Source organism: Balaenoptera borealis (genome assembly GCF_965194805.1).
Source record: "Balaenoptera borealis genome assembly, chromosome: 6".
NCBI lineage: Eukaryota > Metazoa > Chordata > Mammalia > Artiodactyla > Balaenopteridae > Balaenoptera > Balaenoptera borealis.
In genome coordinates, this window is record NC_138863.1 from 5,522,054 (window position 1) to 5,535,447 (window position 13,394).

Here is a 13,394-nt window from a genome sequence, read left to right on the forward strand (position 1 = left end):
GCAGGGACACACCTGATTCCCAAGGAGCAGGGACACACCTGGATCCCCAAGGAGCAGGGACACACCTGATCCCCAAGGAGCAGGGACACATCTGCATCCCCAAGGAGCAGGGACACATCTGCATCCCCAAGGAGCAGGACACACCTGATTCCCAAGGAGCAGGGAGACACCTGGATCCCCAAGGAGCAGGACACACCTGGATCCCCAAGGTGCAGGGACACACCTGGATCCCCAAGGAGTAGGGACACACCTGGGTAGATCCCCAAGGCACAGGGACACACCTGGATCCACCTGGCTCCCCTTCACATCCCCTAAAATAACACACCCCTCCCCAATGCCCACGGAATAAAGCACAAGCATTATCCAGCCCAGGTGGCTGTGTGCCTCCCTCCCATCCCCCCACGTATCATCAACTTGATTCAGCCCAGCCTCCGGCCTCTCGCAGCCTCTGGTTCTACCCCATCCCCTGTTCCTCTGCACCCTTGGCCCTTGCCCATACTGTGCTTTCAACCCGACAGCCCCTCCCTGTTGGATGGGATTCTGCACATCCCCCCTGAGTCAGGGGGGATATTTGCCTTTCCCTGGTCCACCCACGCCAAGGGGATCTTTTCTTCAGGGCCCATTACGAGTCTGTCTTGCACTCCTGTGGTTGTTCACTCCGCATGTCCCTCAGGGAAAGGCCCAACACCCAGCATCCCCACTAAGCACACAAATAGGCACCCAAGAAATGTTGAAAGAGTATGGAGTGCAAACACCTGCCCCTGGCCGGCCGTGATGGCTCTTCCGAGCTCTGTTAGAAGCTGCAGCCATCTACCCGCCACCAGCTCTCGCGGGCCTGTTTCTGACAACAGAATTTGACTTCAAAAGCTCTTCAAATAGGTGGTGCCCATTCCAACCCACAAGTCCCCCCAGCTAAGAGATCCCCAGGGGTTCATTCAATGCCCTCTAATGCGTGGGGACTCTGGGAGCTCTGTCCACCCTGGTCACTCTCCTTGGGGTCAGCCCAGCATCATGCCTCCCCCCATTTTCATTATAGTCGGCGGGGGGGGCATCATCGGTGTTGGATGGCCATCCTCTGTCACAGACATGCATGGCTTCTACTGGAGAGCTGGGCGGACCGGGCACAGAGGGGCATTTTCCACGGTGGTCACACCATGCAGGTAAGCAAGGGCAGCAGAGGCACAGCGGGAGGTCATACGGTTACACAAGATGCCTCTGGACCAGCTCTGAGATTGAAAATATGCACTAAAACAATAGAAAGAGGGAACGGAACCAGAGAGCAGAAACACGTCTGACCTCACGAGACTGCGTCCAGATCAGATTCTTAGTCTGCATCCATTCATTCATTCACTCAACTATCTGGTTGTTTCCTACGTGCCAGCGTCCTTTCCCTCGTGGAGTTCATATCCAGTTAGGGTAATGACAAGAGCCATGAATACAAGTAAACAAGACCATTTCAAATTCGAGAAAGCACTGTGAAGACAATGATACAATAACACAGAGGGTCAGTGACCCAGAGACACAAGGTTGCTTTATCCAGGGCTGCAGGAAAGGTCTGACAAGAGGACATTTGAGCTGGAATCTGAAGGACGATAAAAAGCCACGACATGAAACTGGGGGAAGACAATTCCAGGCAGAGGGAACAGCACGTGCAAAGGCCTGGGGCAGGGCAGCTGGGTGTGTCCGAGATACAGAGAAAAGGCCAGAATGGCTGGTGTGCAGGGGCAGGTAGGGGCCCCCGGGGTGTGATAGGCGGGGCTGGGTCTTACAGGGCCTGTGGGGCCGAGGAAGGGGCCGGACCTCGTGCAGAGGGCAGTGGAGGGATGGACACCTCAGTCCTTGATTCCTTTCTCCTTCCCATCTCCCGCAAATTTACCATCCAAAACCTTCACCACTTCTAATTCGTTCAATCACTGCTTCCAAACCAAGGAGCCATACTAAACAGAAAACTACCTTCAAAATGAGAGGGGTGGGGAAGAGGTGATCTGGCTGTGACAGGGCTGGAGAGGGGGTGGGTTAAATCAGTGGTTGAGGCCATAGGAAGCTTGACTGCTCAGTGATTTGTTACGTCCCTGGAAATAAAACACCTGGTTTCCAGTGACTCCTGAGACACGCTGGGATAAATCAGCCTGTGGTTTCTAGAAGTCTGGCCAACCATTCAAATCTGCCAGCCCACAAGATGAAGAGATAGGAGAGGAGTGGGGGAAATGTTGCAAAACCAGTTTCACTTCTGTACCGCAAATCTAACCTAACCTGTCTCGGGGCCAAGTTCCTGCCAAGGTCAAGGTTCATTTCCTCCTCTCTGGGAGTCCTGGTGGGTGTGGGGCTGGCGGGGGGGCGGGGGCCAGGGAGAGGGACTTGGGACGCACACAGACCCCCGTCCTCACACACACTAACCCAAGGAAGCCACCTGAAAAACCTGCTCTCAGAGAAAGTTCTCCAAGTTGAATAAAAAAAGATGAAAAGAAATGAGGAGGAAATGGAAGTGAGAGCCACCTCTGTCCAGGGCGGGAGGAAGCCATTCAGGTTGATGCATCCTGCACGTCTGCCGGTTCCAGGTGGGCGTTTTCTAGCTGTGACGAAGGAATGGTCAATACCCTTTATGTTCCATGAATGCACATCATTCCACCATCGAGCGCGGATCCCAGCTGGACGCTCACCCCGCCCACTGTGCGAGGTCCATCCACGAGGGCACCGGGCAGCTCGGGCTGGAAGCAAGCTCCGGGAATTGATCTCACAGGTGGGCCGGCGAGGCAAGCCCCTGAAGGGAGGGTCCTGGGTCCCCGCTGTGCAGGAGCCCCATCCGGCTCGGGGGGAGTTTCCTCTGCTGCCCATCCCCACCCCCGCCTCACCCCCCCATTGCCATGACAACCGGCTTCCTCCCCCGCCTCCCCCAACCGAAGCTGCCATCGGCGACCCATCAGCGATGGATGCCCCCAACTACCCCCCGGTTGCCACCTCCAGTTCCCGTCTCCCTCCTCTGGGCAATTTCAGGCTCTCATCTTGCTCCACGCACCTGGCGCTTTCTAGTATCTTGGGGCCACCGACAAGGGGTCTTTCTTCACGCCCCGATCCCTTGCCGGGCTGCAATGCATATTCCCTGCGGCAGGGGCCGTGCCACCGTGGACCGTATCCCTTCTGTCCCCCCAGCCCCACGGGGCAGCCCAGGACGTTCATGCAACGATGACCCTCAGCTGTACAGCTCTGGCCGCGCGTGCGTCCTCGCTCACGCAGACACGCCTGGCCCATCCGTTCCAACAGGCGTTCACTCAGAATGGCAAGTGTGGGGGGAAGGAGGGGAGTTGAAGTGGCAGAAATTCAGGGGCGCTGGGAGTCACACCTTACAGAGATCAGGAGGCGAAAAGGACCGTGTGGAGTCGGCGGAACACGAGAGAAAAGCCTATGACCAAGTCCCGGGGGTTTCCCGTGGGAACAAAAACTAGGGACGTGTCCACATCATGAGGACCAGGAAGAGACCTGAGTCGGCTTCTATCATAGAAAGAAGTCGACAGAGAATGTCCGGCACAGATGTGACCAGGGATGCCCAAGGACATTAGGCTTCTCCCAGGTAACTCCTCCAAGGCCACCACAACTGAACTGGCAGTTAGAGTGGACCGCCTGCGGGCGGCATGACCAGCGCAGAGCGCAAGCCTGTTGGAGGCCGTGATCGGGCCCAGAAAGCTTCCCATTTGGCTTGTGGGCCGGCTGTGCCCAGCAGTGGGACTCTTAACTCCCCCTTCTTTACTTCTTAGGGTCCAAGTTCCCAGTTGTGCTGGCAAAACAGAGGCCGTCCTCACCCCAACTCAAACACACACAAGAAGGAGGAAGAGGAAATGACACAGAGAGAGGGGAGAACCTTCAAGTAAGGCCTGGAGAGAAAAATTCACCACAAGATAAAGTCAGACTTTGGGGCGGTGGTTCATCAAACTTTCGAGTCACAGATCCCGCTGGGAATCTGATGAAAGGATGGATCTTGTCCCAAGAGATCTAAACAGGGGCGGGTGGAGCACAGGGCCCCCTTGCGTCCCCGACCGGGCAGGCAGAGATGCATTCTGGACCTCCAGAGGAGCTCACAAATTCAGCAGGAAGAGACCTGAACGACCCTCGCCACAGTGGCTCCGAGCTGTTTGGGGGTCCCTACCGGTCCCACGTCAATGCCTATCCCCAGGTGTGTGTGAGTTTCAGGGAGCAGAACGGGGGCCCAGACACCGGTCCACGGACTCCCGACACCACACCCGTTCCCACACGTGCAAGGGGAGAGGCTGAGGCTGGACCGAGCCCCATTCTCCACGCATCCGAGCCCCACCCGGCGCTTACCATCATGAGCTCCTTCTGGAAGGACTTCCGGTCTTTGCTCTCCGTGCTGTTACAATCCTCCTTCAGCTTCTCCAGGACGGACGCCACCCGCTCGGGCTCGCTGTCCAGCTCGGCCCGGCAGAAGAAGGTGAGCGGCAGGTTCCCGTAGCCCAGGGCGTCGGCGAAGGAGCGCCAGCTACTGATGTTCTCCATGAGCAGCGTGCGGACGGAGGCGTAGATGTAGGTGAGGAACTTGCACGGGCGCAGGATCTGTTCCAGCAGCACCGCCGTGCTCAGCTCGGGCCCGGACAGGAGGCTGGGCCGCGCCTTGCCCACCACCAGCACGTTCTTGGCATGCACGAGGCCGACCCTGCCCTGGTGGTAGCCGATGTACCACTCCTTGGTCCACAGCTGCCCCTTCAGCCGGATCTTCTCCTCGCTGAGCAGGGCGATGGCGTCCCCCTTCTTGTACTCCAGCAGGTAGTGGTTCTTGCTCTGCCGCACCACCGTCTTGAGTAACCTGCCGAACTTGAGGCTGGACACAGGGCGGTCCTGAAAAGTCGGGTACTTGGTGGTGGCAGCAAACGGGGACAGGATGATCTTCCCGACCTCGTTCTTCTTGAGGAACCGTCTCTGCCCGGACGGCTTGATGGCACTTTTCGGGGGTGGCTGTGGGGTCTGGACGCAAAACTGGGTCAGGATGGCCTCCTGGTCGTCTTTCACCTGGACCCTCAAGGTGAAGTCGGAGAGCTCGCTGGCGTTGTGGCAGCTGATGGGGAAGATGAGGCGGCTCACCTTGCCCAGCTTCACCTGGAACCCTCTCACGGCTTTGGCCTGCTCGCTGGCTTTGACCTCGTAGTTGGTCATGTTGGAAAACATGCAGACTCGGAGATCCTGGGGCCTAGACAAGATGAACTGGTGCTTGCCCCAGAGCTGCAGTGCCACTGGGGCCGGGCTAGGGGCCTGGCGGGTGACCTCGCTGACCAGCAGGGTCTTGGGGGCACAGTCATGCCCGAAAATGGTCACCACCGTCTTGAAGGATGGGTGGATGTGTTTGGGGCCATAGAGACCCACGGTGACTTTTTTATTGATGAAGTCCCAGACCGTGGAAGGGTAGAGGATGTTCGGGCCGTGGGCAACGATGGCCAGGTACATACAGGGCTCCAGGTTGTCCAGCTGGACCCGGACCGTGTCCCCATAGCTGTAGGTGAGTGGGATGGGGACAAAGGGCCCCTCCTTTGAGTCGCTCCTCAGGCACTGGAGGCCCACTGTGCTTTTGCTGAAAATGTCATCTTTCACCTCAGCTGAAACCTTCATCTCCAAGACGATGTGGGTTTTCACCTCCAGGGTGCTCAGCTTCACCTCCAGCACCGGGCTGATGCAGCTGCACCTGTCGCTGTTGAGCTCCAGCGGGGGGTCCAGCAGAGCCTTCATGGAGATCTGCTGCGTCTCCCCTGGGGCCACGTGGCCTTCGGGCACGTGGATGCTGATGTTGGTGTCAGGAAGCTGCACGGCGCCCCCCGAACTCTCCAGCTTGCACACGATGTTCGTCTCCACCGCTTGGGTCTGGCCCCACCCGGGACTTTGGCCCAGCAAGTCCAGGTCGTGGCAGGACCGGGCCAGCTTCCGGTGGCTCAGCCAGGCAGCCCGGAAGTCCTCCCGGCTCTGGAACTGCTCGGGGGCCGGCGATTTCAAGCCCGTGAAAAAGCCCGAGGACGCGGGAGTATCGGACTTGGCTTGGAGGACGGAGAGTTCCGAGAGGCTGTAGGAACGCTTGCTCCGGAAGAAAGGGTTGTCCCGCCTGACCGTCGGCTCCGCGTGAAGGCGGCTGGTGGCCGGCAGCTCGTCGAAGATGTTGCCGGCACTGTTGGTCATCGCTGAGCTGGACTCGGTGAACAAAGATGTGCCCGTGTCGAAGAGGAGCAAGTCCACGGTGCTTTTGGGAGTCGGTAGGTCCGCGCTGGGCATGGCTGGCACGTTCCCATTGAGAAAGGGGTTTGTCTGGACACCGTTCCAGAAAGGATTATTACTGTAGGTTTTGCTGGACTCCCTCCTGTCATCTGTCCATCCTCCGAGCAAATCTAACTCCTTGGCTACTTCGTCCGGGCTGTCTGGAAGATTGTCGATCATCCCGCTGTCACTTAAGGTGGAGTTCCGGTAGTTTAAGGGCTGCACGTAAGAAGAAGGGATGTAGCCCATCTCTGTGGTGTTGTGTGCGTACCACCACTCCCCGCCTGACGTATCCAGGACGTAGAGGTGGTCGCCCTTGGAGAACTTGAGGGTGGTGAAGTTGGTTGGGCAGTAGTCCTTGATTGCGATCACTTCCTTTGCATTTCCAAAGGGCGTGGGATTGTCTACGAGCAAGGCACTGGGAGAAGGCACTGCGTAAAACACAAAGAACAGGAGGTGAGGGCGGGCCCTCAGGGCGAGGCAGAGCAGCGTCAACACCAGGGAGAAGAGAGGTCTGGAAAACCATCACCCCCGACATGGAGACAACGAGTCCGGGAAGTAAACGACAGACACAAACCAAAGTAAAATCTGGTGGGCGATTCACCTGGCCGACAGCCTAAATCGAGCGTTGTCTCCCCAGATTCTATCCCATCCCAACGCGCAGTCTGAGTCAGGTGGAAAGGCCACAGAGAGTCTCTCCACCATCCACAGAAACATGAATCAGCATAATGGAATTATCAATATGTCCCAGGTTTTAAACATCTCATTTTGACCCAACTTTTCTTTATGTTACTAACTTACCGGGACTGCTGCTAGGTCGAAAGAGAAGCTGAATGTGATTTACTTAGAAAACACAGTGATGCTGAGTTAAGTGACCCAATGCATGTAACCAGGGACTGGAAAAGACCCGCAACAGAATCTCTCGGTGTCTAAGAGCTGATTCCATGTCCTGCCTTCAGCATAAAATACATAAACCAAGGGGAAGGTTCCCTTGACTATCAGGCCTGTTTCCTAGTTTCCAAGTTGAACCCATTCTTCATCAAACTGTTTATATGAAATAAGAATTTTGAGGTTGGTCTCTTTCAACCTCTTTTAAACGATCATTCAGAACAACATGGAAATGGTCTCTCTGTCATCCCTTGAAAATCAAAGGTTTAGGTCTGGTTGTAATTCACATTCTTTTTGAACAACTCTTTAAGCAGTCTGAAAAATCCCAACACTTTAAACGGTGACGCAAGCTAATTTATGGTTCTTGGCGTTCAACTGAGTGTTACCAAGGTAAACAGCAATTGGAACAGCAAAAAAAAAAAAAAAAAAAAAAAGTCATCTAAACAAGTGGGGTGTGTTTTGAAAAGTAACAGATAATTAGAAACCTAAGTGTTTTCTCTCCCTCCCATACATAACAAAGTACATATACTCAGAGGATGAAGAAACTTCTTTCTTCTTTTGTGCCAGGGGCTAACGACAGGAAGGTAAGCCCATATATTTCTCTCCAACCCCCCCATCCCAACTGTCCTTGTTTTATGGAGTTTGCTGCCTTCCTGTAACAAACAAATGAAAGTAAACTTTTTTTAGTTGCTTATGTAAACAAGCAAAGAAAGGACTACATTTTTACTGGAACTACACCTACATCTTGTCTAATGTATGATTAAGTCAACAGACATCCTATTCTACCAAATTGGCCCTCCCCCCCCAAAAAAAATCATTTGCCAGTTTCCCTTTCCTTTAAAAGGAAATAGTGAGGGGACTTCCCTGGCAGTCCAGTGGTTAAGACTTTGCCTTCTAATGCAGGCGTTGTGGGTTTGATTCCTGGTGGGGGAGCTAAGATCCTACACACACAAAAAAAAAACCCAAAACATAAAACAGAAGCAATATTGTAACAAATTCAATAAAGACTTAAAAAAAAAAAAAAAGGTCCACATTAAAAAAAAAAATCTTTAAAAATAAATAAATAAAAGAAAATAATGAAAATTAAATTCCATGTCCTCAGCAAAGTCTCAGGCAATAAAGTAGGAAGCTTCTATTTATTTATACTAACTAAATTACAGATATACGCTTATTAGCAGGGTGTGAATCTGGGCCTCGAAGGCTGTCACCTACCACCCTGTCTGGGGTGTCGGGGAGAAGCTGGTACTGGGATCACCAGACCTGGGATTTGAATCTACACCCTTAGCAGCGGTGTGATCTCCGGAGCCTGACATTCTTCACGATGGATGAACCACCTTTCCTCGATGGGCTCTGGCGAGGATTAAGCAAGATGATGGTGATGAAGTGATTAGCATAATAATGCTTAGTACAAGGTAAAGACTCACAAAATGTTATGTTTAAATAGACATCTCCGGCCCCCTCCTAATTTAATTTTTCTTCATAGCATTCATCATTAACCAATATAAAATGTACCATACGTATTTATGTTGGTTTTGTCGGGGAGGGCTCCATTGCCCCACTAGGGTGTAAACTCTGTTAGGCTATGTTTTGCTCGCAGTGGTGTCCTTGGAACAGGGCCTGTGTCACATAGCAGGTGCCCAATAAACATCCGTGGAATGAATGCTCATCCTGTAAGCTTACAACAGAGACGCCATACCCATGTTATTGGGACAAGGTGTTGTCCAAAGGCTACGTTCGAATCCCCCTGGGCTGTGCCCTTCTGCTATAAAATCACACCAGAGAGCAATCACTTAACACTGAAGGGGGGCAGTGAATAAAAACAGCAAAGTCAAAGATAATGGCTTCGAGGGGAGGTGGAAGAAGGTAGATGGGTCAGCTGGGGTCAGGGGATAATAAATATAAGATTTTCCCTCCCACTTTGTTTTCCAGTCACAGGCTCCAGTTTCCTTGACACATCTAATGAAAATGTCACATAAAAATTAAAACCAAATGAAAATCAAAGAAAGCTGGCCAGCTACTAAAATCTTGTTGGAATTCCTCAAAAGTTATATCCCTATTGTGTTCGTCCAGAATAATTCTCTTACAGTAATATTTTTAAAATTAAAAACCAAAGCTATTAGGCAGGCTGTGTACACAACTTGAGAAAACGTATCAGTGCAAATGATCACTTTAGTCTTCTTACCAGACGGGAGAATAAAAATGGTTTTACTCAAAATTCCAAGCACTCTCCTTAGGAGAGGAGCAGTAATAGATATTTCACTCAAGGATGAGGCTTGTCTGATGGGAGACGGCGCCCCTTCCCGTCGGGCCCCCGTGGAAGTGGACCGCGGTGTGAGCTCCCTTCCAAGACCCGGCCCTCTATCAGACAAGGGCCACAGACACCTGGGGTGTACACAAGGCTGGGGCTTCCATCCAATCAAATGCAGGAAAATCCGTATCGAATTCCATCTTAATGAATTCTGGAGAGTGTTGCCCAGATTCCCAGGTACCTTGATTTTAATACAAAAAAAATATCCCTGGGTGTCAGGAGGTTCGGTTCACTGAATAATACATTTCCTACCCTCTGCCTCGGTTCTTGTGCAGGAAAAACATTCATTAGGGCAGAAGATTCTGCAGCAGATATTCTGGCTGGAATAGATTCCCACCTTGAAGCCAGTTCTACCATCGGCATGTGTGGGGAGCAGCTGGGCCGAAATGCTGCCTGGGCCACAGGCTGCCCCTCGGGAGTGGAGTCAGGGGGTCTCCCCGCCCCCCCCCCCGCTAACCAGCCCCTCCCCACATCCCCGGCTGTCTCGCCTGCCTTCCTCCCCCAGCTGCAGTGTTCCTCCCACATCAGCAGCGGCATCATCATTATCTTTTAAAATTCAGCTCTCTGCCCCTCGTTTCAAAATCCCAGCCCAAACTGCACGACTTGAGCTCCCAGTTTCCCGCTTCAACCATGACTAGCTGGGTTACAAAGTAAGAAAACAATGCCCATTACCAGACCACGAAAAACAAATGGCGTGATTACGTATAGCAACACCCAACAGGTCCGCTGCTCTTATTAATAAAACCTCATGATTCCCTTGTTAGCCTTTTCTTTAAAAGAACATTTTAAGCACTGGTCAGGGCCACAAGCATAAAGGACAGACAGGAAGAAGAGGAAGTTGAGGGTAACTGGAAGAGAGAAGAAGAAAGGCAGAAACAGGCACATTATGATTTTAGCACATCGGGGTGGTGCATCATGATTTTATCTGGGAGGCAGCAGATTAGTTCCAGAAATATTTATTTAGCACCGATTTTGTGCCAGGGGCTAACGACACAAAGGTAAAGCGAAAGCTCTTGCCGTTGAGCTGTCTGTGGGCAGCGCAATGGATCATTTCAACAGAATTCGGTAAACGTGGTGGGAAAGTCAACTGACGGTGGTGATGGTGACGAGGACGATGAAGTACAAGATGCCAGGACGCTCACGGGAGACACCGACCATGGCCGGTGAGGGCAGGATGGACTCTAGAAGGAAAATGACCCACTGGCATCCACCTCGGTGTCCAAAAGATAGGCTTTATCACCAGCCCAGTTTTACGTGGCTGTTAGGGAAACCCCGGGGCCACCTCTAAACCAGGGCTTGGCAAACTCTGGCCCCCGGGCCAAATTCAGCCGGCCGTTTCTGTAAAGTTCTGCTGGAACACAGCCATGGCCATTTGTTTTCTCTCTTCCGTGACTGCTTTCTCGTTACAATCTCGGAGTTAAATAGCTGTGACAGAGGCCATATGGCCTACACAGATTCAAGTATTCACTCTCTGACCTTCTGCAGAGAAAGCGTGCTGACCCCTGTCCCCGGCCACCCTTTTACTCTCCAGTGGCTCGCAGGACCTCACTGACTTAGTACACTCTCCTTCCCCTTAGTTTTGTACACCACCAAGCTCTTACCTTAATGTCACCAAAACTCATGAAAAGAGAAACATATTCTGCATTAAGAAGAAGTATCATTACAAAGAGGAAAATTCAAAACAACCTCCCAACCCATCAAAACAAAACAAGTGGATATTGTTCCAGGGCTGAATTCATAACACGATGAAGTTTAGAGAGCTGAGATTTAATTATCTGAACGTGAACGTGGCAGCCTGTAAGGAGAGGAGTCCTTGGGTCTTAGAGCTCTTGCAAACCCCAGCCAGTACCGTTCCCAGGAGCTCACCTTTGACATCATTAAAGCTTGCTTCTGAAAACCCTTCACTCAGGTCAATCAAGGTCCCCTCGGACTTGCACCGCGGGAGGCCGCTGGAGTTGGCAGCTCGGATGCGCTGAGCTGCCATCTTGAAACTCTCTTGCCGGGTGAACGGCTAAGGTTTCATATTTCCCCTCCAGTTATTCCAGCAATTGCTGAAGCTTCTGTCTCAGGCAACCATGCTGCGCTACGGCGTCAGCTCTGCAATGTGCTTCTTCCTGTGAGCAGGGGAAGGAGAAAGGAATTGCCCTTGAGCAAGTGAAACACGGTTAAAGAGCAAACTGACGGCAAGTGGGAATCCTCTTTCTTCCAGAGGCCGTGTCACTTTTCCTGGCGCAAGGGAGCGGAGCAGGGCTCACTCCCCGGATTCTATGCCCACTTTATGCCCGTCTCATCTGTTCTCTTGCTGTACACAGCCCCAGCAGTGTTCCCTACCCTGCTGTTTGCCCTCCCTCTTCCTGGGGCACAATGAGGCTTGTGAGATCTGCGTGAGCACCTGGCCGGCCCATTCATTACAGTCAAAGAGGAGGACAAAACAGGATCTGTCCACACCGCGAGTTCCAGGGTGCAGGGAAGGGGAAATAAATCTCCTTCTGCCCAGAAAGTGGCTGGTCCCATCGTAGGAACAGCCACCGCTGTGATTCCAGCCCTGGGCAAGCAACACTCGGCATCGCTGCCGTGGATTTGAGGGGACGGCTCCCTGCCCACATGCTCCCTAAATCCTCCCTGGACCCCAAATACACAAACACAAATAAGACACACGTGGCCGCTTGTGGATATAAGGTATTCTTGTGTGACTTCTGCAGATGAAACGTGGGTATATTCACTGGATCACTGTGCTGTTACCAAGTCAGCAAAGGAAATGTTTGTGGGAAAGAACACAGATTCTCTCCTAAGGCCTCGGTTTCTCTGGGAAAGGGGCACCCAGGCGTGTGGCGGGTTCTGGAGGTGAACAAGGTGGCTGGTTCCAAGCAGACCTCTCACCAGGGCCAACGGACAGGAAAGGACCTGCCAGGAGCCAATTTCAGAGCAGGGAATTTCACATGCTCTCCCAGAGCGGACCTGGGCAGACGACGCTCCAGCTGGCCACAGCTGGCCACAGCTGGGCCACAGCTGGGCCACAGCACTCGGAGCTGAGGGCTACCCGAGGGCAGGTGAGTTTCACCCCAGTATGGCTGGGTTCATGTAACCTGTTCTCAGGTCCCTTGTTCTTTGACTGCTGTCCGCAGGCAGCTGGAAATTCGTCTTCTGACACAGGTGGGTGGCCCTACTCATGCGAGGGACCTGGGGGCCCAGCGCCAGCCTCCGCAGCTCCTGCAGTGGGGATGACATAGCCCGGCCCCAGGCTCCGCGTGCAGTGAGCATGCAGCCAGCAGACCGAGTCTGCGTCCACACTCTATGGCTCCCGGGGATGACCCTGAGTTAAACAGCTTACACAAGATTCATTTTCATCTTTGTAACATGGGGTAGTAATAGCACTGTTCTGATTTGATTTGCGTGAAGGAGAAAAAGGGAACCCAGGCAAGGCGCTGAGAACAAGGGGCAGGGCTCAGTGACTACTGAACCCCCCCTGCCTCGGCCAACACAGGCGGGCATCAGCAGCCCCAGTCCTGGCTCTGAGTGACCCGCTGGCAGTGGCTCTAGGGTGGATTCCAGGTCATCCCGAGGCCAGAGAAGGCCGCATTCCTGCACCTGAACACCCTGGAGAGAAGACCTGGGTTATGGGCTGAACGCGTCCCCCTCCAAATTCATCTGTTGAAGCTCTAACACCCAATGTGGTTATATTTGGAGGAGAGGTCTTTGCCGGGGGGCGGGGAGGGATGAGGTTAGATGAGGTGGGTGGAATCAGGGCTCTTACAGGAGGAGGCACCAGAGAGCTCACTTCTCTCTCTGCTGTCTGCCAGGTGAGGACACAGCAAGAAGGCAGCTGTCTGCAAGCCAGGAATCGGGCCCTCACTCAAGATCCAAATCAGCACCTTGGTCCTGGGCTTCGCAAACTCCAGAAATGTGAGGAAATAAATTTCCATTGTGCAAGCCCCCCATCCTACGGCATTTT

At 53.1% G+C, this 13,394-nt stretch overlaps 1 protein-coding gene across 3 annotated transcripts in view; it reads right to left on the reverse strand.

The window, feature by feature from the left end:
• Positions 1 to 13,394, reverse strand: part of SH3BP4 (SH3 domain binding protein 4) — a 93,429-nt gene that overhangs the window by 8,739 nt on the left and 71,296 nt on the right. For all 3 annotated transcript variants that reach the window (XM_082395565.1, XM_082395567.1, XM_082395566.1), the window contains 2 exons: positions 11,309 to 11,556; positions 4,318 to 6,677 (listed from right to left, as the gene is read on the reverse strand). In XM_082395565.1, the coding sequence (XP_082251691.1) occupies positions 4,318 to 6,677; positions 11,309 to 11,426 (2,478 nt within the window). In that variant the 5' untranslated portion in view covers positions 11,427 to 11,556. The remainder of the gene's footprint in view (positions 1 to 4,317; positions 6,678 to 11,308; positions 11,557 to 13,394) is intronic.